The sequence below is a fragment of the Anoplopoma fimbria genome, chromosome 13 (assembly GCF_027596085.1).
Source record: "Anoplopoma fimbria isolate UVic2021 breed Golden Eagle Sablefish chromosome 13, Afim_UVic_2022, whole genome shotgun sequence".
NCBI classification, from domain to species: domain Eukaryota; kingdom Metazoa; phylum Chordata; class Actinopteri; order Perciformes; family Anoplopomatidae; genus Anoplopoma; species Anoplopoma fimbria.
The window spans coordinates 27,137,717-27,163,520 of record NC_072461.1 but is presented as its reverse complement, the minus strand read 5'-3'; the positions used below and the strand labels follow the sequence as shown (position 1 = coordinate 27,163,520).

Genomic DNA, 25,804 nt, shown 5'->3' with positions numbered 1-25,804 from the left:
TCTGATCAGAGAGTCTTTCATTTTTCAGAACAGGTTACTTTGTAATATTCAGGATATTAGGACCAAACTGTTTCTTATGCATAAAGAAAAATGGTCAGATGACATATGGTGTAAACCAAAGTTACGAACTTATTGTCTCATAAAGAATAACTATAATGCAGAACTTTATGTTAAGTTCAACTTAGGACAGAACCTGTTTGTTGTGAGAGCTCGGTGAAATTGAAAATGAGGTGCACTTTTTGTTTTACTGTCCTGTCTACGAGGACATAAGGGATGTCCTCTTCAGTAAAATGACTTCCATTTATGTTGATTTCTTTTGGCTGGATGATTGTGTTTTAGGAAAGGAACCTTCTTTGTAGCAGATTGTATTTGCCAGGCCCGGGAGAGAAGAAAGTTCTGTTTAAGATGGAGCGATGAAGCAACCGCTGTTTTGTAATCAGATGTGACCTGATGAGATGTGGATCCACTGCAGCTGTACTGTTGGTGTCTAGTAAACCCATGAGGGCTGGGCACGTTCTGTGACATGAAAAAAAAAAAAAATCTATCTATCTATCTATCTATCTATCTATCTATCTATCTATCTATCTATCTATCTATCTATCTATCTATCTATCTATCTATACATATATATATATGAAGAATTTAGAAGTTAGTGTTGAAATACAAATTTTGATGCACAGGAAGTAGACAAACAAGTTATTTAACAATAAAACGTCTTGAGTCTAGATTTCCTGCTTTTCTCTGTCTTGTGTCTTTTTAAATATAATATCTACATAAATCTTATATATATTTTAACCTGTTTCACAGACAAAACAAGCACTTCAGTTCATTGATAAAAAACAACAACTAATGGTTGTTTTCATCAGTTGCAGCCGTAAAAGGAGATTTACAGTAAATGTGTTTTTTGTATGGAGAACATTCCACCACACTACTCAGACTCAGAGTAGATGGAACTGTTTTCCTCACCGTGGATGTACAGAAAATCTGGTATTCCATCTGTATTTTTTTCCGATCTCATTGAGATAAAGAGCTTCTTGTTTCAGGAACAACAGAGGATTCTGTGATGAAAACTGACGTGAGAAAACAAAGAGCGACTCTGCAGAGAGTCATGTGTGCAGAGACGGAATGTTAACGAGGACGTTCGACTGTTTCATTTTATGCAGCTGAATACTTTCCTCCAACACATTTATTTGTTTTGGTTGACACGCTGCACGTTACTCTACTATGGTTGTTTGTAGTTCTGCTTAAAGGTCAATTTATAAAATGTAAAATATTCTCAATGGAGCAATTTTTTCATTTGAATAATAAATCATAATTTTGAATGAAGGGCTTTTACTTTTCATGTTTTTTATTTCAAAGGTAAAATTCACCCCCTTTTTATTTTGATGTCTTATCAGTGTTGATAGAACTACAGGATGATGTACTGGAAGAACTACAGAAGAACTACAGGAAGAACTACAGGAAGAACTACAGAAGAACTACAGGAAGAACTACAGGAAGAACTATGGGAAGAACTACGGGAAGAACTACAGGAGAACTACAGGAAGAACTACAGGAAGAACTACAGAAGAACTACAGGAAGAACTACAGGTAGAACTATGGGAAGAACTACAGGAAGAACTACAGGAAGAACTACAGGAAGAACTACAGAAGAACTACAGGAAGAACTACAGGAAGAACTACAGGAAGAACTACAGGAAGAACTACAGGTAGAACTATGGGAAGAACTACAGGAAGAACTACAGGAAGAACTACAGGAAGAACTACAGGACGATGTACTGGAAGAACTACAGGAAAAACTACAGGAAGAACTACAGGTTGATGTAAAGGAAGAACTATGAAGAACTACAGGAAGAACTATGGATGATGAATACAGGAAGAACTATGAACTACAGGAAGAACTATGTGAAGAACTACAGGAAGAACTACAGGAAGATGTACTGGATGAAATATTGGGAAGAAGCAGTTTTAAAAGTTAGCTTAATGTTTAAAAAAAATGGACACAGTTGTTTATTTATGTAAACTTTTGATGCATCACTTTAATATCTTTGGTATGGGGGTCATGAATGTGCATTTATTCATGACACACATCTGATACACAATAACACACATTTGTCCTCAGTTGTCCTGATGAAGATTTCCAGCTGAAGTTTCCAATTTGTCCTTCGATCAAAACTTTTGGCATGAAAACATGTTTTTTTTGGTTAATGAATCAAGGTATGTTTGATTTATCAACCTATATCAGATAATCACATTTAATATGTTTACACAATATCACCATACAAAAGGTGAATTTAAAAGTGAATTTGAGATCATTTGTCGGCCTTGTGATCCGTTTCCACTCAGCTGAAGAGCTTCTTAAACTTTTGTTTGAGCATCTCCAGCTCGTCGCTGCTCTTCATCTTCTCCATCAGGCCGCTCACCGCCATGATCGCCTCGTGACCTTCATCAAACAGCTTCTCACCGATGGCCTTCTTCACTCGATCCCTCCAGGCGCTCAGCTTGGGACGGCCTACGAACACGTCCACGCCGGCTCCAACCGGCTGAGAAACACACACACGCAACAAACACACAACCTCAGAACACACACGTTTTACACAAACATTACAATGAACATGAAAAGTCTTTAGCGAGGTCACTGAACTCGGGAAGTCATTTTTCATATCAAATAATAATATCAAATAAATATATAATAACTATTTTATCATTATTTATTCTATGCTCCCTCAGGGATGTTGTTTTCATATTTTCGTATAATATAATTTATTATAATAACATCATTTTCATATAATAAAATAAATATATATATTTTAGTTATTTTAATTAAAGCGATTTAGTTCTGCACTTCCATAAAGTTGGGGGAACTTTCAAACTAACTTGTTTAATGACATAATAATGATAAAATACATCTTGTTTAATATTCTGAATCACAGTTATAAAGTGCTCGACAGTTTGACGAACCATAATAAGGTAAAAAAAAAACAGATACAAGTTTATAAATGAAATTTTAAAAAAAGTAACAAGAAAAAAAATCAATATTTTTATTTTTTTATTTTAAATTGAAAAGTACAAAAATATTTTTTGTATTTTATAAAAGCTAACAGAGTTTGCCGTCATTGCGTATTCTGGCCATTGTAAGTATACTTTTTTTTATACTTACTTAAATTTGAAAAATTAGGTTAAGGTTAGAACAAAAACAAAAATCAATAAAAAGCTATTTTCAAAAGTCTGTTTTCTATGTATTTCAATGGTTACAGAGTTTTCTACAATGGCGTAAAAAAAAAATTCTTTGAGATTATAAAGTCATGCATTTGTGATCAAAAACACAATAGTGTTCTCATTTTTAACATGAGCCGCCTGCTGCAAAACGTATTAATTACATCAATATTTAATTAGGCTCATAAAAGAACAGAGAAAATGAGAGAAAACATGTTTATGTATCTATCAGGACCTTCGGGGCCACCGTATTGTGCATAAAGTGATGAATAAAACTGATTTATTTCCACAAGAATAAATCCCTTTTCCTGTGAAATCATGATCAAACAGTTACAGCTGTAGAATAAGTAGTAGAAGTTGTACAAACAGTAGTACTAGTAGTAGTAGAACTAGTGGTAGTAGGAAGAGTTTTACCTGCATGATCTCAACGATGGCCACCAGATCAGCCAGAGAGATCTTGTCTCCGATGATGAACGGTTTGCTCTGCAGGAATTTCTCCTCCAGCATCTGGAGCGACTGATTCAGATCCTCCACGGCGGCAGACATCTTCTCCTTCGGGACCTCGGAGCCCATGATGATGGGAAACATGGACTGCAAAGATCAAACAGATCAAACAGATCAACCAGATCAGAGTTAGATTATATCAAAGTCTGTAGAAAAGCTGAAGCTAAACTGCAGCGCAGGATTAAAGGTGTAAGAAGAAGGTGAAGTTATAGGAATAGATGGAAAAGTGGTGATGTGTTTAAATTTGTAATAATGTCATGGAAAAGTAGAATAGAATGAAAGAATATAAATATTTAAAAAGCTGCCTAAATGAGTAAGAAGATGGTGAATACCGATTATGTATCAAATATGTTCATATTAAAAAAATGTATTTTAAGGCTGCTGCCTCACGTCATTGCTGGCTTTAAAAGATGATTTATACGAACTGTGTTTGAAAGATGTGGAATGATTTAAGGGATCTAGAAAAGCTGATGATTCACTTCATTGCTGGTCTTAAAGTGTGAAAAGAAGGTGAAGTGGTTGGAATAGATGGAAAAATGGGAATTAATTCATAAGAATGTCATAAAAAAGTTGAATTATATCAATATTGAATTGAATATGTGGCATATTTTAAGTTGTTCTTTCATTAAAGGCTGATGCTTCACTGTCCTGCTGGTAATAAAAGTTTAATTATATCAATAATGTGAGAAAGATGAGGAATATTTCAAAGTCTGTAGAAAAGCTGAAGCTAAACTGCATCTCAGAATCTATGAATGAGATAAAATAAGATAAAATAAGATAAAATAATCCTTTATTAGTCCCGCAGCGGGGAAATCTACAGGATTTACAGCAGCAGAGAGGATAGTGCAAAACAAGATAAAAAACAAGAATTATAAATAAGCAAATAAGCAGTAAAAACAGTAAAGAATATTAAATAATTTAAAAAAAAAAATCCACAGTAACTAAAATATTATGAATGTGATGGAAAAGTAGAATAAAATGAAAAAATGCCAAAAAAAGATGGGAAATATTATAATAATTATTTAAATGCTGCCTAAATGAGCATATGAACTTCATGGAAAAGTTGAATTATATCAATGATGTATTGAAGATGTGGCATATTACATTTTTTTTTTTAAAGGCTGACACTTCTACTAAATCTGTCCTGCTGGTAATAAGAGTTAAGTTCTATCAATAATGGGAGAAAGATGAGGAATATTTCAAAGTCTGTGGAAAAGCTGAAGCTAAACTGCATTTCTGGCCTAAATGTGGAGGAAGAAGGTGAAGAAGTAGAACAGTTGGAAACGTAAGAAATGGGTTTAATTCTTGTGATTGCCTTTTGAAAGTTAAATAATACCAAAGAAAAGTAAATATCAAGAAATTCAGAAATTCATAATGTAATGAAAGTAACTTTAACATAAGAAGGAGGAAGAAAGTATTGATTATTATATAAATAAAGTTACTCCAGTTTGAAGCGATGAACTGTGTTTGTATATGTTTATGTATATATGTATATATGTGTAAATATGTATAAATATATTTATTTATGTATATATACATACATACATACATATACATATTTATATATGTATATGTATGTATATATATGTTTGTAAACATACACACATATACGTATATATATATATATATATATATATATATGGAATATGTATATATATATATATATGTATATATACATATATGTATATATTTTTTATTATCTACCACATTTTAATCAAATTGTTTTTTGACAAAAAAACACAATTTATTTCATTTTTCCTTTTTAATCATATTTTCTTTCCTAAATGATGCATCAACTCTTCACATGAATGTATTCTATTATTTTCTATTTACAACACAAACAAACTGTCATCTGTGCTTCTCGTCTGTGAAGTGTGTGTGTGTGTGTGTGTGTGTGTGTGTGTGTGTGTGTGTGTGTGTGTGTGTGTGTGTGTGTGTGTGTGTGTGTGTGTGTGTGTGTGTGTGTGTGTGTTACCTTGAGCAGGAAGACCTTTGACCCGTGAGCTCTGAGGTTCATGTGCTGCCAGGACAGGTACTCGTTGACTCGAGCTCTCTGCTGCAGCTCAGCGGGGAACCAGTGATCCGCCACCGAGGAGGCGTGTTTCTGCACCAGGTACTTCAGGATGGCCGTGCTGCCACACAGACGGAGTCAACGAGAAAGGTTTATGAAACCGTTTCACCTCATCAGTGTCCATCCCCACTGAATATATATATAATCAAAGAGTATGAACCACAACGACAGTCTATAGGAACCATTACTGCAGCTCTGTCTCCCTCATTTCCTGTCATCTTTCAACTAATAAAGATCTTAAATAAAAATATTTATATATACAGAACCAGTCAAAAGTTTGGACACACCTTCTCATTCAATGGTTTTTCTACATTGTAGATTAATATTGAAGACATCCAAACTATGAAGGAACACATATGGAATTATGTGGTAAACAAACAAATGCTCAACAAACCAGAATATGTTTTATATTTTAGATTCTTCAAAGTAGTTGAATGAGAAGGTGTGTCCAAACTTTTGACTGGTACTGTATATATATATAATATATATATATATATATATATATATATAGCTTCTTTAAAAGACATTTGAACAGTGAATTCAACTTCTTTGGCCCCCAAAACACATTTCAACCCTCCAAGCTACTCAGTTTTAAATTATTTTTTTCATTTATTATGCAACAGATACTATTTTTCTACTTTAAAATGTGTGATGTGCAAATTTTCAGAACATCAATGTTGTCAAAACTGCAGATTTTGCATATTTTTACTTTTTTTTATTGTGATGATGTCAGAAAAAAGCTTTTCTAAGACACAAGTAGATTGAAGGAAAAAGGCTGGAGTCAGGACAGAGTGATTGAGGGATACTAGTGATGTTTAGAAGGGTGGTTGTTTGAGGTTCTTCTACATAGTCAGTGTATTAAAAAAGTAAAGTTCTGCTGTGGACGTATTTTAGAAACCTAAAAGAATCAATATCAGTTTAAGTGAACGTTATATTTAGAATATTTTCACCTCTTTTCCTTGCTGTCAGACAGACCTTAATGACAAGGAACTGAAGCCGTTATATACCAGACTCCATTGACAAAAACAGTAATTTTCCCTCTCAGAACACAGGAGCTGCTGCTCTATCACTGCCTCTATATATTGGTTTGTTTGTATTATTGAGTGACTTTGTTGTTTTGGAGAATAAGTTCAGATTCACCAAAGTCACACAATAACATAAACTAACTAACCGACATAAGCAGCAGTAGACCAGAAACTCCTGTGTTCTGTGAGCATAAAATTACTGTTTTTGTCAATGGAGTCTGTCTGACAGCAAGGAAAAGAGGTGAAAATATTCTAAATATGACGTTCACATAAACTGATATTGATTCTTTTAGGTTTCTAAAGTACGTCCACAGCAGTACATAATATCTCCTCATACTTCTAAAACTCTTCCTCCTACTGGTGTCTGAAATATGAGCTGATGGACTGATCAGACTATAAACTCACTCCAGAGTCCATAAATATCAGCATCAACTCTTAAAACTGTATCTGATCATTTGTGAACGTGAGAGAGGGAAGTCATCGTCACACCTCTCCGTCAGGACGAAGCTCCCGTCCTTCATCACGGGAACCTTCCTGATGATGCTGAGTTGACCGAACTCATCGGTGTACTGTTGCCCTGAGACACACACACACACACACACACACACACACACACACACACACACACACACACACACACACACACACACACACACACACACACACACACACACACACAGACAGACGAGAAGCACAGATGACAGTTTGTTTGTGTTGGCATGTAAATAATAATAGAATACATTCATGTGAAGAGTTGATGCATCATTTAGGAAAGAAAATATGATTAAAAAGGAAAAATGAAATAAATTGTGTTTTTTTGTCAAAAAACAATTTGATTAAAATGTGGTAGATAATAAAAATATATACATATATGTATATATACATATATATATATATATTCCTATATATGCATATATATATATATATATATATATATATATACGTATATGTGTGTATGTTTACAAACATATATATACATACATACATATATATAATATGTATATGTATGTATATATATATACATAAATAAATATATTTATACATATTTACACATATATACATATAACATAAACATATATACATATATATATACATACATACATACATACATACATATATATATACATACATATATACATATACATACATATATATACATATATATATATATATATATATATATATATATATATATATATATATATATATATATACACTTTAAAGACACACATATTCAAGTATCGAGAATACATTTTTCTGAGTTTGTTCCTGAACACATCAGCTACATGTGAATCATAAATGTCGACTGGATCAATAAAACCATGTAACAGCCTTTAGAACAGACGTATTGATCAGAATCAATAAGACAGAAATACATTGAAGGTGGTGGCGTTGAATAAAATATGAAAAACATGAAATGATTGTGTTCTGTTAATGTTTGTTTTACTCCCTCTCCCATTTCCCTCCTCCTCCTCCTCCTCCTCCCCTCCTCTTCTGCTCTCACACCTCTCCCTCCTTGTATTTTTCTTTCCCCAGCACCTCTCTGTCCTACTCAATCACCTCAGGGACGCAGAAATGTTTTATCTGGACTAGGAGTGGCTAGATAACTTGGCTCCTCCTCCTCTGTGGATGTCAGCTTTCTGGGTGAAATGTGAAAATGTAAACTGATAGCCCCGAGGAGGAGGAGGAGGAGGAGGAGGAGGAGGAGGAAGAGGAGGGCTTTTATTTGCTTCGTGTTTACAGAACAAGTTCAAGGCCCTTCTCTTCTTGTGCAAAATGTTGCACAAACGTATCTTGGCAGGTTTCTAAAGGCTTCATCTTATGCAACAAGGTCAAAGTTTGCAAGTCATAAAACTTTTGAAAACTTTTGCAAAAACATCTGCTAACTTTGTGTCCACTTCCAAAAAACAGCTTTAAATGCAGCGTGTGAGATTTTACAACAACAAATCAGACATGCATGCATTAAAAAACAGTTTGTTTGTATCCATGTGTGAAGGTTTACCTTTGGAGATCTCCACCAGCTTCACCTCAAAGGGAATCCCCACCGCTTTGGCGAACAGGAAGACGGATCGGCAGGGCTGTGAGTGCAGGTCCAGATAGAGCTCCATCGTTCTTCAGTCCTCAGTCCTCTCCCGTCCTAAAGAGACTGTTGTCTGCTGTCTGCAGAGCTCCTCCTCCTCCTCCTCCTCCTCCTCCTCCTCTCTCTGTTTGGATGCCTGTGAGAGTCTGGCTGCTTTCTAAACGGTGGCGACAGTTCAAAGTAGAGCGGGCCGTCGTGGTTGAGCAGTCCGACCTTTGACCTCAAGCCTGGTGGAAACATTTTGTAAAAACACAGTGCTGAGCTTATCACATTTTGTTTTATCTGCTTTTTATCTCCTTTCAGTGGATACGGGGGTTTGGCTTACAGTCCGTGATCACATGACAAAGATATTTTCTTAAAGGCGTTATTCTCTTTATCGTTGTTTGATTCTAAGGACAAGGCACATTAATAAATTCTTTTTCATCTGTAGTCCCTAGACAGATGTTACAAAGTCACCCCTAAAAACAGAATATAATAATAAGAAAACAATAATAAAAGAGAGAATATTAATATATATATATAAAAATACAAATATGAATATATATAAAAAACAGGTTTGAAGTGAGTAATTAGAAAGCTAGTTGTGGGAAAGAATAACAGTCATCTCTTTTTCTTTTTGCCCTTTCTACTTTATTTTGATAGTGAGAGGGAGAGAGTAGGATGACATGCAGCAAACGGCCCTGGTCTGGACTCAAACCCCCGGCCCCAGCAGTAATGACTCAGTTTCCTACGCTGACTGGATCTGGTTCAGCGGAATGCAGAGGTGGAGGCCTCCGGATCACAGCTGGTTGTCTTTTCACTGCGGAGTTTCCTGAGGGACGGACAGAGAGACAAAAGAAACAGAATAAAACAATAAACTGTGAATAAGAAGTGGACGTGGTCATCGTGTCGACACCAATCATTTTGTGGTCCGCTGTTTGGAAGCCTTGAGCCCGTCGCCATCTTGTTTTTTTGCAACCAATGAACAGAAGTAACCATATTGTGACTGAGGAGGAGTGACGTAGAGACTCTGCTTTATGGTCTGTTTGACTCTAAATGGAGCATCATTTACTAAATGAACATCATGCTGTATTGAAGAAGACTTGAAACTAGAGATTGAGACCATAAACTCATGTTTACAATGTTTACTGAGGGAATAAATCAAGAGAGAAGTAGAGTCATTTTCTCATAGACTTCTATACAACCAGAGGAGTCGCCCCCTGGTGGACAGGAGAGAGAATGCAGCTTTAAGACATGAAGCATCGGCTTCACTCGGCCGAACTGGAGGTTGCCGCCTGGTCAAATTGATTCAACAAAAACGAAATTCATGCAGATTCATTCTGAGTCATTTCCACAGTTTCTGCCACCTGATTGATTAAACTCCAATATTTACTCCCCTTTTTAGCTCTGACTTTGGTCTCCACCAACTTCTGAGAACTTTATCTCTGCTCTTGTTCGGCTCGTAAAGTGAGAAAAATAAAGTAAAAGTACACTCATTAAGCGGAACCACCCTTAATATATCTAGGTGGGCCTTTAACATTGTATTTTAATGGTTAATGCATAATCATTTTAATGTTGCAGCTATTATAGGTGGAGCTCATTTTAACTACTTTATATACTTAGTAATTAAAGTGTATAGTACTAAATAATACATCATAGTTTATTAGTTGATTAATATTTTGTATTAAGAACTTGAATCTGCAAAGAAGCCAAACTAGTAACTAATAATGATAAGCAAATGAAGTTAAAAGTACAATATTTCCCTCTGAGATATAGTGGACTAAAAGTATAAAGTAAAATAAAATGAAAATTCTCAGTAAAGTAGGCTACAAGTACTTCAAAATTGCACTTAAGTACATTCCACCACTGCTTCAACAAGAACACAAAGTTCTTCTTGCATCCAGCCTCTGAATGTTGCTCTCATAGGGAACCAGACTGGTGCATTTAACTTCTGGTTCCCAGGTCCAGTCCCCCTTTAGTCTCACAAACCCCTGTGGGAAACACTGAGTCGGTGTACAGTGGTGTTTCCAGCTGCCTCTTCTTGGCCTCGAACGCCGCTCTGCTGTGAGAATATTGTGATAACAGCTGATCTGGTCTGGTTCGGCCCGCTGAGCTGCTGTGAGGAAACAGCTGCAGCAGGAAACAGACACTTCTCCAGCGGGGAGAGATCCCAGGACCTGGCTGGTTTGGGGGTCAAAGGTCGGAGGTTTCTGTCCTCACCCGCTCTCCTCAGGTGAGTCGTTGGGGGCGGGGCCTAGACCCAGGGGGGCGGAGCTCTCCAGGATCTCCAGCAGCCTCAGCATCTTCCACTCTCTCTCTGACGATTCCTCCGAGACCTGCAGAGGACAGACGACATCAGAGCCTCAGTCATAAGAAATGATCTGTCTCTGTTTTATTGGGATGAAAACTAAAATATAATAATGTTCACATCACTGCATTATTTGACAAAACATGTATTGTAATGTTAATATTATAAATTATATTTAAAAGGTGAAAGCATGCATACAAAATTACAGTTAAAATACACTTTTTTAAATACTCCTTTATTTGTAAGTTTTTGATGTTTCCATTTTAAAAGACTCATATTCAAGAGCAAGAGTTTGTTCCTGAACACAACAGCTGCATCTGAATCATGCAAATGCAGACTGGATCATTAAACCTGTTTACAGCTTTTAGAACAGATGAATTGTTCAGAATAAATAAGCCAGAAGGTCATTTAAAGTGCCTACATCTTGGCAGTAAAATTGTTACTTTACTTCCACTTGTTCAGACTTGTGTTTCGGGTCAGAACATAAACAAAGATGCAGATTGCTGAATGTTAAGAGTGCTCTTAACTTTCAACTCGTCCTAGTTTGGATTTATGTAGAAAAGATAAGCAGTTGTTCAATTATTGCTTAAGCTATTTTTGTTGTAGAATTGTGAGGTATTTGAACTTTAATTGAGTATTTCTGTCATGTGCTACTTTATGCTGCCAATACGTTCAGTGTGATTCTTCTGCCTTTTGATACTGAAGAACGCTAAATTCGTCCAGAAGTTGAAATGCGAAACTTCTACTCGTAATTCAGTATTCTAAATTGTTTGATCATGTTTGATTTGCTAAAGATCTCTATTAAAGGATCTGAATACTTCTTCCACCGCTGGATGTTTGTCTGAACAGCAGGACGTGAATGTAACATCTGACCTTCCTGGATTAAAACTTATCACATTTAACAAAAAAAGAATAATGAATCCTCTTCCCTCTCTGGAAAACAGATGGTGATATTTAGGAGCAAAGAGTTGTTTTACCGTCAGGATGTGGCTGAAGAGGAGGAGTCCTTCCTGCTTGACTCCCTCCAGCTGCCTCCTCTTGATGCTCTTCCTCTGGACCTCCGTCCTCAGCTGATCTACCTCGGCTGTTTTCTGATCGATCTTCTTGGACGCTGAGGTCAGGAGCTGTCTGAAAACACAACAGAGACAATAACATATTATATATATATATATATATATATATATATATATATATATATATATATATATATATATATATATACATATATATATATATATATATATATATATATATATATATACATATATATATATATATATATATATATTTATCTATATCTCTATCTCTATATTATATATATATTCCACTTTTATTTAATTTTATGTTAATCCAGAGTTAAACATGGGGGTGTAGCTCAGTGGTAGAGCATTTGACTGCAGATCAAGAGGTCTCTGGTTCAATTCCAGGTGCTCCCTGCAGCAGCTTTATTAGGTTGTGTTCAGGGTATGAAATACCCAGTGGGACTTAACGGGTTCCTGTCTGCCCCAGCATCACAGTATTATTGTAATATACAGATTAAGGCAACTAGACTGCAAACACATCAAGGATGTCTTGGCTTCTTTGACCTGAGAGTGTCTTTCTTGGCCAGAATGCTCTTGTTGGCGGAGCTACGGTCCTTCAGCTCCGCCTTCAGCTGCTGTAACTCCTTCGTGGTCTGCTCCACCTCCTGAAGAAGAGAAGATGTCAACTGGAAAGTGTCTTAAACCTGCATTCTCCCTACTGTCCACCAGGGGGCGATTCTCACTTCAAGATAACCTAGTTCTGAGCAGTTTCATATTTGAACTATTTCCTTTCTCTGATTTTTGGAGGAAAAGTTGGACTGAGTAGCTTCTTCTCTGACTAAGTTTTGTTATTTTTTATCAGTTTTTTCATGTGTTTGCCTTCGGTTTGCTCTCCTGCTGCACGTTGGAAACCGGTGTGAACAGGAATATAAACTCATACTCCCAGAATGTAAATTAAAAAAACTACAATCGCTTTGCACAAGCTATTCTCTCACAGACACGGATTCAAAGACGTGACCGTGATGCTGTGTAGATGTGTGGGGGTATAGCTCAGTGGTAGAGCATTTGACTGCAGATCAAGAGGTCTCCAGTTCAAATCTGGATGCCCCCTAGTGGCTAAGTTATGCCTCTCTATCTTCTTACCGCCATGCAGGCGAAATTCTCCATGGTAACCTTCATCAGGTCTTTATTCAGCACGTCCTTCTCAAAGCAGAGATCCTGTTCTTGGTCTTCCATAACCTCTACCTCCTCGGGCAGAGCCACATTTTCCTTCAGCAGGAAAGGGAGCTGCTCCAGCCGCTCGCTGTGCTCCTTCCTCCCCGCCCGGAGAATCTGAGAGGTGTTCTTCTCAATGATGTCCTCCATATTTTCCTTCCCATCCGCAATCAGCCTGTTTGTTGTGACGACAGAAGAGGATCAGCATGAAACGTTTACCCTGAGGATCAAACATCTAACTCTGTCCTGGACTTTTACCTTTTCATGATCAGCTCGGTTTCCCCCTGCATTGTGTCGATGGCAGCTTTAAGATTTCCGATGTGACTGACCAGAGATTGCGTCAGAGTCTCCATGTCGGACTGCTGCTGCATCAGCAGGGTCACCTTCTCCTCCAGCTCCGGCAGCTTGGAGGAGTTTGTCGCTGAGGGGAAGAGAGGAACAGTAAACAAGGAAATGCTTCCCCCGAGTGTGTTTGGCCACCAGGGGGCGACTCCTCTGGTTGTATAGAAGTCTATGAGAAAATGACTCTACTTCTCTCTTGATTTATTCCCTCAGTAAACATTGTAAACATGAGTTTATGGTCTCAATCTCTAGTTTCAAGTCTTCTTCAATACAGCATGATGTTCGTTTAGACGACCACGTCCACTTCTTATATGCAGTCTATGATCTGAGGACATACAATTCTAATTTAACCCAACCAGTGAGAACCAGATGATCTGCTTTACCAATCCTGTTTTTGTTGTTTGTTTTTAAGGGGATTAAACTAAAGTCTCATTATCAATGTATTGATGATTTATTGATGTTACAGGTCCAATGAGATGAAAACATCTATTTTCTCCTCTGTCTCTGCATTGTCAAAAAACTGTCAAATGTTTAAGAAAGATTCATAGACTTGTCCATAAACAGAGGGACGAATGCATAGTCTTGATATTCACCCGAAAATTCAATTTTCTTTATACAGTACCAGTCAAAAGTTTGGACACACCTTCTCATTCAATGGTTTTTCTTTATTTTTTTTATTTTTTTTTCTACATTGCAGATTAATATTGAAGACATCCAAACTATGAAGGAACACATATGGAATTATGTGGTAAACAAACAAATGCTCAACAAACCAGAATATGTTTTATATTTTACATTCTTCAAAGTAGTTGAATGAGAAGGTGTGTCCACACTTTTGACTGGTACTGTATATAAAAATAATAATTAAGTGAATTGAATACAAAATGTTTAACTTAATATTGATTAAAAACAATATTACCATAACTTAAAGTACTGTGAACCTTTTCAGTTTTACAGTGAAATTTCCTAACTCCCTACTAATCATAATTGAATTGTCCGACTAAAAGCTATTTTTCGTAATTTTCTTAATCATTAAAGTTGTTTAAAATGTTTAGTTAATAATAAATATAGAAATAATAAATTGCATCATTAATTGTTTTCATTTCCCAAAGTGCAGTTTGAAGCCGCTCTTAAAGGCTAAAAGAGGAAAGTAATAAAAACATTCCATTGTCTCACCCATCATCTTGTTCTCTGAGTGAAGTTCATCCAGCCGCTGCTGCATCTCGATCATGGTCTGGCCGTGCTGCAGCTTCAGAGTCTTTCTGAGCTGTTTGTCCTCCAGCTGCTGGTTCTCCAGCTGCTCTTCCAGCTCGTCCTCCTTCTTCTCTTTGGCGACCACGAAGCGTTTCAGGTACTCAATGGTGTCCTTCTTGTCCTTCTCCAGAGCTCCGTACCGAGAGCTCAGGTCCTTGTTCTGTTTCTCCAGCTCGTCATATTTCAGATGACATCTGCAGGTTGAAAAGACATGTTTATATATGTGAAGATCTACTGAGATGTCTCTTGTTTGAAATAGAAATACTGCAATAACATGTTTTTTATTTCCACAAAATATTGTATTGTTTTTTGTATATATATATTATATATTAATATCTTTTTTTTAATCAAAATGTTTGATACACATCGTGTTATGATCTGCAAAAGAAGTGGAACAGAAACTGGGCTCAATTAAATTACCATTATCATTGGGAAATGTTACTCTGGACTCTAAAATATATTAAAAATAATAGACTTACTTAAATACTTAAATAGTGTTTGATATCTGTAACAATTACTCAAAGAATATTCTATTATATTCATTGTTTCAGCCACGTTTGAAGCAAACATTTGCAGGTTACAGCTTCTCCAATGTGAATATTTGTTGATTTTCTTCGTCATGTATGACAAAAATGTAATATTTTAGATATTTTGCACTGATGGTTTGATAAAACATACAACGTGAATACCCTGGGATGATTAAATCAGCATTTCTTTCACTATTATCTGACATTTATAGACAAAATAGTTGAGCAAGGAACTAATCAGCACATTAATGAAAATAGCAAATTGTCAATTGCAGCCCGAGCTGATAGACCACTTAACATGTCACCTACTATTAACTCTGTTTTTAGCTAGTTGGCTATATTGTTTGTATCATTGTACTGGATTTGTTTTTACAATTATCCGTTATAGTATTTTTCTGTAGTTACTTTTAAACTTTAATTCAGTATTTTTTGTGATGTAACATTGTAGCTAAGACACTAGCTTCCCGTATCATTGTTCTAATCATCATTATATTAAATATTTTGTTCATGAAACGTTTCAGTCTTACCTCTCCAACTGCTCCTCCAGATATTGAATTTGTATCAAATATAAAGACCTCTCTTTGTCCGAAGAATCGATTATATCTGCCATAGTTGTGTGTTTGTCTTTTTCCTGTATATGTTCCCGTTTTTCGAGTATCTAGGCTTTTTAAAATCCTTTTTAGGGAATTTTAAAAGAATATACTGTGAGAAACTAACCTCAACTTGTTGCTAGGGAACGCTGCCCTCAGTTCTAACCTTTAATAAAATAAAATAAAATAAAATAAAATAAAATAAAATGAAGAAAAATTAAATTAAATTAAATTCAAATTAATTCAAATTAATTAATTAATTAATTAAATTAATTAAATTAATTAAATTAATTAAATTAATTAAATATATAATGCCAATGGCAACTGTCATTAATATGATTTACAACAGAATTAAGAAATGTTTACTGAATTTCTAAAATTTAAATATTAATATAATATAATATAATAATATACAATATATCATATGACATAACATCCACATAACACGTTACATAAGTCCTATAAAGGAAATGGAAATTTAATTTGATCAGATCCTGGTAAAGGGCTTCAGAATTGAGGAATAAATAATGAACAAAATAATAATAATAATTAAATAATAAAAAAAAAAGTTGTGTGGATGATATAACAGATACATCACTATGACAACAGTTGGAGACACACTCAAAAACAAAAACACTAAAAACGACAAGACAACCTGTAAATCTGTAATTGCTCCGTTAATAGTCAAAGTCTGTTCTGCAAATGAACAAAGCAGCCAAGGTGACTGATCTAATTTCTATTTTCATATGCAGCAACATCCACTGGTGACTTGCGTGGGAACAGATTTGCATGCTGGGTATTTTTTCATTTCCTCTATAAGGGACTTTAAAGCATGTCATTCGGCTCCGAGGCCCCCCAGGAGAGAGAACGCAGCAGGGATCCGTCTCCGCCGGTTCCTTTTCCCCGCAGCAACCATGTTTGGATCTGCAGATGTGAAGCTGTGCGGCACCGCCCTCCTGCTGCTCCTGGGAGCGCTCGCCAACGTCTTCAACCTCGGGGTCACGCTGGTGCAGCAGTGGAGGTCCGGAGGCGCGAAAAAAACCGTTGCTGCCATCATCTGCCTCATCTCCCTGGGCAACGTCCTGCTGCAGATCTCCACCTTCGTCCTGGCGGCGTCCGTCTGGGCCGGGGCGCTCTGCGGGCCGGACCTCCCTTTCTTCTTCTGCGTCGTGCTGTTCCTGTGGCTCAGCGGCAGCTCCGTCAGCTTCTGGTCCGTCGCCTCGCTGAGCGTCCTCTACTGCGTGAGGGTGTTGAGCTTCTCCTCGGTTCTCCTCAGGGCGCTCAAGGAGAACATCTCGGCCGTCCTGTGTGTCGTCCTGGCGGTGACCTCTCTGACCTCCTGCCTGATGTTCACGCCTTTCTTCTTCCTCCATTTTCAACCCAAAACTCTGAATCTAAACACGACAGAAAAGGATGTATGTGTCCTTAAGAAGCCTCTGTTCCCATCCTGGGTGGACGTCAACGCCTACGTGATCACCTTCATCTGCCACCTCACCTTGATGCCCTTGTCCATCATGCTCCCGACCTCGCTGAGTCTGGTGGTCTACCTCTGCAAACACACCACCTCCGTGCAGAAGAAGCAGAGCAGAGGGTCGTATCTGCGGTTCTGCAGGCTGACGGTGGCTCTGGTCGGGGTCTACCTCGCCACGCTGCTCTCCATCTCCCTCTACTATTTCCACGCCATCTTCGCCTCCGGGCTGAGCGCCGACGTGCTCTTCCTCGGCCTGTCGTTTTACTGCGTGGCCTCTGCGATCCTCCTCACCTGCTCCAACAAGAACCTGAGGGAGAAGCTCAGAGCGACGCTGATCTGCAGGAGAACGAACACAAACACAACATCCAGGAGTGAAGACAAGAGTGGAGCTACAGCCACATATATGTGAGCGACACGTGGGATAACATAAAGAACTGTGTTTAAAATAAATAACAAAAATGTATAAATATGTAAATACATATATTGTTTGTAAATATATATAAAACTATAATATAATACTATTCTATACTATGAAATGTGTAAATCTTCCCTTTTCAATCCGAACAGGACCGCTAAGTTCTGCTTATAACGGTCCGGGTACCTTCAGGGAACGTTCCCTACACGTTCTGTTATGTCAGATATATAACCTTCAGATAACGTTCAGACAACAATCATTGGAGGTTATCTAAAGTTTTTTTTAAATGACCTTTTGGGAACTTTGTATAAACGTTCCCTGAAGTTTACCTGAAGGTCTTTCAAGAATAACGTTCTGGTAACATCCTAAAGATTCTGTCATTCTTTTATTAAATAATCTCCAGAGAACCTTCAGGAAATATTACCCTGAGGTTCCGTAAACGTTGAGAGGCTAGAACCAATAAACCTTATAGGTACGTTATGAAAACGTAAATATATATATCCTGATTGGTTCAAACATATTAGAACCAAACAGGAAACCTTGGGGAGGTTAGAAATACAGTATTACTCTTTATGCATTCAATTTTGGTTTAATATCCATGAAAGACAGAGTTAGGCATACATTTATTGTTATTATTACTATTATTATTATTATTATTATTATTATTATTATTATTATTATTATTATCCTAAGTTTGATGTCTATGTTTTTATTTGTTCTCAAAAAGTGACATTTTAAAGACAATACATTCTTATTTGATGGTGATGATATAAATATACTCTCTTTATTCACTCTATTGCGGCCGTCCTATATCGCATTGTGTGTGTGTGTGTGTTTGTGTGTGTGTGTGTGTGTGTGTTTGTGTGTGTTTGTGTTTAAGGCAGTAAGTCCATGTTGTTGCAGCTCCTCCTCATCACCAGCAGAGGTCAATAAAAGCTTGCTTTGTTTGTCGTGGAGACACTGATGTGTGTGTGAGGTTGGTGAGAAACTTTCTCACCTCCACCTGGAATGCAAAGGAAATATGACGAGGTCAAATCGGTCGACAAATCTGAATGTTTTTCCAAAATACCATTATAGACATATATAAACTACAGGAAGCTTGAGGTAATTTTAGAGTATTTATTCACTTTGAGACAAAATGAATACAGCTGTAAATCATTTAGTACTACATTAAGAAATGTAAAGCGAAATACACTTAATGATCTCACCCGACCTCTGCAGATATACTTTAAAATCACACATACACAGTACAATGTACTCTATAGTATTACAGTAGTTTTTTTGAATATGCAAGCTTAGTAAAATATTTTAATAATATATCATATTTATTTTTCTCATTATATAACCCATAAACATATGATGAATAATAATAACAATCAGTCTGAGCAATCAAATATTTTTCTGGCAATCATGTGCTTTCCTACGCTAGCAAGCTGTATGCTAGCAAGCTAGCTAGGTTATTAATTTCACTATGTATCACCACGTAATTAGAAAACGGTGCTTTACATCATCCTCTAAATAGTTTGCTGATTTGTGAAATCATATCTGGCTGAGCATAATTGGTTCTCAAGTGATCCATGAAAGTTTGTTCTCGACCTTGAAAACATTCACAATGATATCCTAACTCAAGGGCCACTCACTGGTTCTAAAAGAGCCTAAAACCATAAAAGCTACATGTTGCGTTGCTTTTGATCGATCAACGGATCCAACTGCATGAGCAACGAACGCATGATATGGTTGAAAGCTCCAGAAACTGCTTGTAAGCGGACTTTGAGATGGGATTGTTCTGTTCAAAAATGTTTCCTTTCTTTCATCTCAAAGTGAAACCTAAACTTGTGGAAGGAAAACCTGCTAAATATTAAAATATTCTGCAAGTAGACTTTGTTAAAACACTATAACATTGCAAATCCCTTTAACAAAAGCAACTTTGAATTAAATTGTATGAGATTCCTGGAGCAGCTGCAGGTTTTTTATCTTGTCATCACTAAAGAAAAAGATTGCAACCATGTGGCCAACAAAAGCTTTTATCACAGAAACTGCAGCAAACTGATTGGCTGACATGATTCCACCTCAGAGGATGCTGAGGCCTGACGGCTTTAATAGCGAAACCAAGATTAGCTGCACGTCTCTGGCTCTGTTTTCATCTCCCCTTCTTTCCGCCGTCGCCCCCTTTGACCCTTTATGCTGTGGCGAGACCTTCCAGAGGTCACTCGGGGTCACACCAGAAGCAGAGAACGAGGGGTTAATGCCTTCAAACTCCACTTATAATCCCCCCCCCAACTCCTCCAGGGCTGTATTTCATAGCTGCTTCCCTCCACACAGCAGAACTGGCGGCTGGTTGCTTACATCCATGCGTCTGGTTTGTATTAAAAAGTGGACACATGTGGTCTTTATTTTGAGACGTGCGGCCGACGCGATCCAATAACCAGACGTATGAAAAATGGATTTCTCAGACAGCAGATAATCTCTGTTCAGGGTTTCACTTTAAACAGGAGGTATCGGTAATGACAGGAAGCGCATGATTTGACTCAAGCCCCTTCGTTATGGGCACGAGCATCGCTGTGATGTGGAGCCGATAACATATGTTAGATGTTTCAGCTCTGACTTATATATATCACATGTCAGAGTTTTTTGGGGGGGGGTTTTACAGCTGGATGTTGTAGTAAAAAGCTTTTGACTTTTTCTGTCCATGACTAAGATTTACTCTCCAGGCTCTGACACAATGGTTCAGTGTTTAGTTCAGGGACACATGGAGGTTGATGGACACATTGGCTGTTGCAGAGATCAAACTTGTGACCTTTTTACTTTTTTTTATGACCGGACAATCTATTTAAGCGCCAGACCACCCTGCAACTCGAAAAAGCCACTGGATACTTTAATAAAGTCTCTTAAACTTCTACAAATATAATTAAAAGAACAAAACAATGAGTATTGTGTTTGTATCCAAAAGCACCAACTGTGGATAAATCCACCTGAAATAGTCCCAAAACAAATGCACTATTTCCTCCTGTTTGTTTGGTTAAAAACTACAGTGACAAGGTGTTTTAGTAAATTACTGAACCTTTGTGCTTTTCACATGATCTTCATTAGCAGATGGTGTTGCCAATGATGAAATTGTAGATTTGGAAACTTCCATTTCGTCGCAACCACTTTAAAGACAGGCTTAAAATAATTCATATCCAATGTTCACTTTTGAGCTGGAATAACAGAAGTAGGGCCATTTAGTAGAAGAAGTTCTGGAGCTTTCAATCATATCACATGATCCTCGTTAGAAGATGTTGTTGCCATGATGGAATTGTAGATGTTGAAACTTCCATTGTTTTGCAGTCACTTCAAAGACGTCTTATCCATGTTGACTTAAAAAAGTGAGATCCAAATTAGAATCTTGAGCTTTGAAACAGCAGTAGGTCCATTTAGTAGGATAAGTCCTGCTTTCTATCATATCACATGATCTTCATCTGTTTTTTAAAGAAATCTCCTGGGACAAATGGGCTTTGGGCTTACACAGTGGAGGGTAGGGATTGAACGTATTCAGAGTTGGACTTGGATTTGGATTTGTTGACACAAATATAGAATAAAGACAGCTTTGGGAAAATGTTGAGGAGCTCAATTTCCTCCTTCAGGGGAAATAAATGTGCCGCCATCAATTTCTTTTAAATACAGGAAACACAGGAAGCAAGATAACACCTAAGAGTAACCACAAGGGGGAAATGTTTGCTTTATGAGGTTGAGCCTGTTCATATCAGTGTTACACTCTGCTTCCCTTCAATCACCTGGAACCAACAGGGAGATTGTTCTCACCTCACTGAACTTCACTAAGCATTAATACAGGAACACACACACGGCTACTTGAGACAAAGTCATTGTTTTTCTAAGTCTAAATCAAGTTTCTAGATTTGGCTCTAATATCAAAGTCCTACATCCTATAATCTGTTTATGTTGTTATTTGCAAAAGGCACTTTTTTCTTGCTCATGCAACTTAACTGGCTGATTGGTTTAAAGTACATCTCGTTTTAAGGAAAATAAAAGTGTTGATTTGCTGAAGGCCTTTTTATAACATAATGTCAATCTTTGGATATCAAGTCATTCCAAGTCAAAAGTTCAAGTCTGGTTCTAAGTTTTGATTTTGTTTTGTAGTTGAGTCTAAAAGCCAATAACTTCATCAAGCAGCTGTAAAGTATAGTTACACATTTTGGGGTTAATACATGAGCTTTGTAAGTGCTTGTAGGAAGATTTTTGACGGAGCCAAGCTAGCTGGTTTTCCCTGTTTCCAGTCTTTATGCTAGGCTAACTGGCTGCTGGCGGCTACATAGTTAGCATGCAGATGTGAAAGTTAAGGTTGTCCTCATCAGGGTCTTTAATATCAGCTATCTGCCAATGCCCAGTTCTGTCTGATGCTTATATTGACCTAATATTGATAATATACATGTATCTGACATATAGAAATAGATTTGCAGTAGAACGGACTGAACTGGTTTTAATGGGAATGTCCACTCTTCTTTTATTCTATTTTCTATGATCTGACACACTGAACTACTCATCTACTAAATTCGCCCCAACTTATTTTGATCCAAATACTGAAGGTCCTCATACAAAAATATAAAGTTGATAAGCTTAAATTTTTGATATGATATGAATGAAAGTCTACAGTTTAGTTTAGTTTCGTTTATTTGCACAATTGAAACATAACAAATAACATTGATGAATGATATTACAGTGCAAGAAGAGGCAGAAAGCCCACTGGGCTTATTTGAAGCCTCCACCTATATAATATTTAAAAAAATCACAATACTATCACAATACAGTCCGTCAACGGTGCCTTGCTCAAGGGCACATTAGCAAGTATATGCTCAGATTTATCGTGCTGCTCCAGGATTAAAACCAACAATCTTTAGAACAAAAGCTCTCTTCTCCAACCTCTTCTTATTGTCACATTCAAGTCTTTACAGATGATAGAAAATGTGTGTGGATTTGTGAGCTGAGTTGTGTTCAGATGTCATGTTCTTGGCATGAGCATCGACCATCACAAAAACAATTACACACGCGTGCACTTCAGTTGTTTTTTGAATTTCTACCAAAAGGAAAACACAAAGCTCCTTCATGATCTGCACACGTGATAAACAAATTCCATTCATATCAGACAAACAGCTGCTGCGTAAGGACCAGATGGAACCCACTAAATCTTTCCATCTGAAGATTTTTCAGCTTGACTTCAACAAGACAAAGAGATTGTTAGATGAAAGCCTGGAACCAACTTGCAGCTGTCAGATTGTGATCATTTATATTTATTATGTGTTTTAAACTATTAAAAATGGGTGCATGAATATTGAGCTGTTAATGTCTACATGAAAGGTTTCGCCATAGACTATATATAAGAAGTGGACGTAGTCATGGTGACATCACCCATTGGTTTGTGGACTTATGTTTTGAAGCCTCGAGTTCGTCATTTTGGCTGTCACCATCTTGGGTTTTTTTTGCAACAAGCGAACAGAAAGTGACCATATTTGGACTGAGGAGGAGTGACGTAAGGACCATAATTAAGATATTTAAGTGTCATAACCACAGAAACCACCGACTCTTTAGGGAGAAGACTGGGGGGGGGGGATAATACATATTCTTCTTCTTGTCAACAAATCCCATAAAAAATGAAAAAGTGATTCCCTGTGGATATCTCTTCTTCCTCTGAGTCATAAAGCCTGTTGTTCCTTCATAATGAACATGGTCACTGCAGTTTATTCTGACTCAATCCTACAAAATACTCACTAGAGCAACAAATGTGGATTCATCCGCCGCTGAAAATAGTCGCATCCGCTGAAAATAGTCCTCAACAAATGTGCTGTTTCCTCCTGTTTGAGGGATTTTTGTTAAGATGTTTATTTTTGTATTTCAGTAGGAACCAGTAGGCTTGGTGCTAAGAGACGGACTGGTTTTGTTGCTTTTAAGAAAATGCCACATTCATAGGAGCGAGGTACTAAAATATATTCAATAATGTTTTAAGTATCTTTTGGAGCATCATTTACTAAATGAACATCATGCTGTATTGAAGAAGACTTGAAACTAGAGATTGAGACCATAAACTCATGTTTACAATGTTTACTGAGGGAATAAATCAAGAGAGAAGTAGAGTCATTTTCTCATAGACTTCTATACAACCAGAGGAGTCGCCCCCTGGTGGACAGGAGAGAGAATGCAGCTTTAAGACACTTCACTGCCGCCTTGCTTTACCCTACAATACTAAGCGGCATTAAGTATGAATATTTCCTTTCCAGGGGTTCATATTTCACTGTGGATCCAGCCCGCTCTCATAAACTGACTTATGAATGCCTCAACAATTTTAAAGTCATTTTCTGTGCAATAAGAATGCCGTTCTAAGGACTTGCAGCACTTGAGACAGGTGTTTGACACCATTGTTCCAAAGTGTTTACTTTTTAATTTATTTTAGAGACGTTTGTGACGTGTTTTCCTGCTACGTATTTTTACTGTTATATACTTATTTAAAGCCCAATACACCCAACTAAGTGGTTTTGCCTAAACTTAATCGCGACCGTTTCACGGGAACATATTAGAGAAACTTCTAAAAGCATTTTGTATTGTTTTAAATTTATTTTTCCAACATAAATTCATAGATGTTCCCACTTGAACTTCTCCAGTGGCGGACCCTGAAGTCTCTAATATCCTCATACTCATTATCAACTTTGTGTCACAGCGAAGCGAACATGTATAACCATTATTTTGAACGGGCGTCCTTTTATTGTGCTTTAAATTACATCCTTCAGCATGTTATGTTTACAGCATTTCCCTGCACCAGTGTCACTCACGCAGATTCCTATATATTTAGTGGACTTGGCAGTGACTCGGACTCTGATTTCCAGACGTATTTCTTTACTAATTGAGAGCTGCTGTCATGTGTTGGACCGCTGCCACCTCTTGTAAAAAAGTACTGAGGAGGAAAATGTATTGGGACCATCTGTGGGGAACACGAGATAGCTTGTTTTTATGATTCACGTGATGACAATGGACGGCCAGGGCTACTTTTAGAGCTACAAAGACAGTTTAAAGTCTGCTAACCTGAGAGAATGAAGAGTTTGTGGAAAATTTCAGAGTCAAATTACAAACCTGCTGGAGATCAAAAACACTCTCGAACACAATAAAATATATATATATAATATTATATATATATAGAGCAGGATCGAGTTAAACTTACAAACCTGTGTTGGATTCAAACAGAAAAGTACACAAGTTACAATGGAAGACAGCATAAATCCCAGATTTTAGCATTTTTTTGTTAATCAAAAACATTTGTAAGGCTCAAAGTGTTCCAAGCTTCTATAACCAGTAATCTATGGTTGATTATTGCTGAGGGTGGCCTGATATCCTGTTAGATAACCGACAAGTTATGCAACTAGCACCACCTAGTTTAGTAAAGCAATTTAAAAATGTCTAGTTTTGGTGCAACCACAAATTTACGCTTGTGGAGATACATTTTTCTTTCCCTGTGTCTGTGCGTTAAAGGAGCTCAGGCTGTTCTAAACCTAAAGTCTTTTCCTTAACGTAAGTATTTCACGATCTTTTCCTTAACCTAACTAAGTATTTCACGATATATTTCTTACCCTAACTAAGTATTTTACGATCTTTTCTTAAACCTAACTAAGAATTTCACGATCTTTTCTTAAACCTAACTAAGTATTTCACGATCTTTTCCTGAACACAACTATTTCACGATCTTTTCCTGAACACAACTAACTATTTCACGATCTTTTCCTGAACACAACTATTTCACGATCT

The 25,804-nt window shown here is 37.0% G+C and overlaps 3 protein-coding genes and 2 non-coding genes across 5 annotated transcripts; 3 read left to right on the top strand and 2 right to left on the bottom strand.

Moving 5' to 3' along the window:
- Nucleotides 1-2,006: 2,006 nt before the first annotated feature.
- gstt1a (glutathione S-transferase theta 1a) lies at nucleotides 2,007-8,983 on the bottom strand. Its single transcript, XM_054611014.1, has 5 exons — nucleotides 8,819-8,983; nucleotides 7,306-7,393; nucleotides 5,696-5,852; nucleotides 3,631-3,807; nucleotides 2,007-2,543 (listed from the first exon to the last, which is right to left on the bottom strand). The coding sequence occupies exons 1-5, from the start codon at nucleotides 8,922-8,924 to the stop codon at nucleotides 2,343-2,345; spliced, it is 729 nt and encodes a 242-aa protein (XP_054466989.1). The 5' UTR covers nucleotides 8,925-8,983; the 3' UTR covers nucleotides 2,007-2,342.
- A 538-nt stretch (nucleotides 8,984-9,521) lies between these two features.
- Nucleotides 9,522-16,153, bottom strand: cfap157 (cilia and flagella associated protein 157). The gene is given in 10 exon segments (XM_054611698.1): nucleotides 9,522-9,707; nucleotides 11,053-11,065; nucleotides 11,067-11,145; nucleotides 11,147-11,211; nucleotides 12,161-12,311; nucleotides 12,770-12,870; nucleotides 13,349-13,595; nucleotides 13,679-13,841; nucleotides 14,939-15,210; nucleotides 16,071-16,153. Coding segments are annotated over 10 exon segments (1,266 nt in total). The 3' UTR covers nucleotides 9,522-9,615.
- On the top strand, nucleotides 12,548-12,619 carry trnac-gca (transfer RNA cysteine (anticodon GCA)). The gene has a single exon. It is a non-coding gene; the product is annotated as a tRNA-Cys (tRNA).
- Nucleotides 13,245-13,316, top strand: trnac-gca (transfer RNA cysteine (anticodon GCA)). Its single transcript has one exon. It is a non-coding gene; the product is annotated as a tRNA-Cys (tRNA).
- An 894-nt stretch (nucleotides 16,154-17,047) lies between the features above and the next one.
- On the top strand, nucleotides 17,048-18,013 carry LOC129100874 (taste receptor type 2 member 40). Its single transcript, XM_054610414.1, has one exon. The coding sequence runs from the start codon at nucleotides 17,048-17,050 to the stop codon at nucleotides 18,011-18,013; it is 966 nt and encodes a 321-aa protein (XP_054466389.1).
- Nucleotides 18,014-25,804: the final 7,791 nt, after the last annotated feature.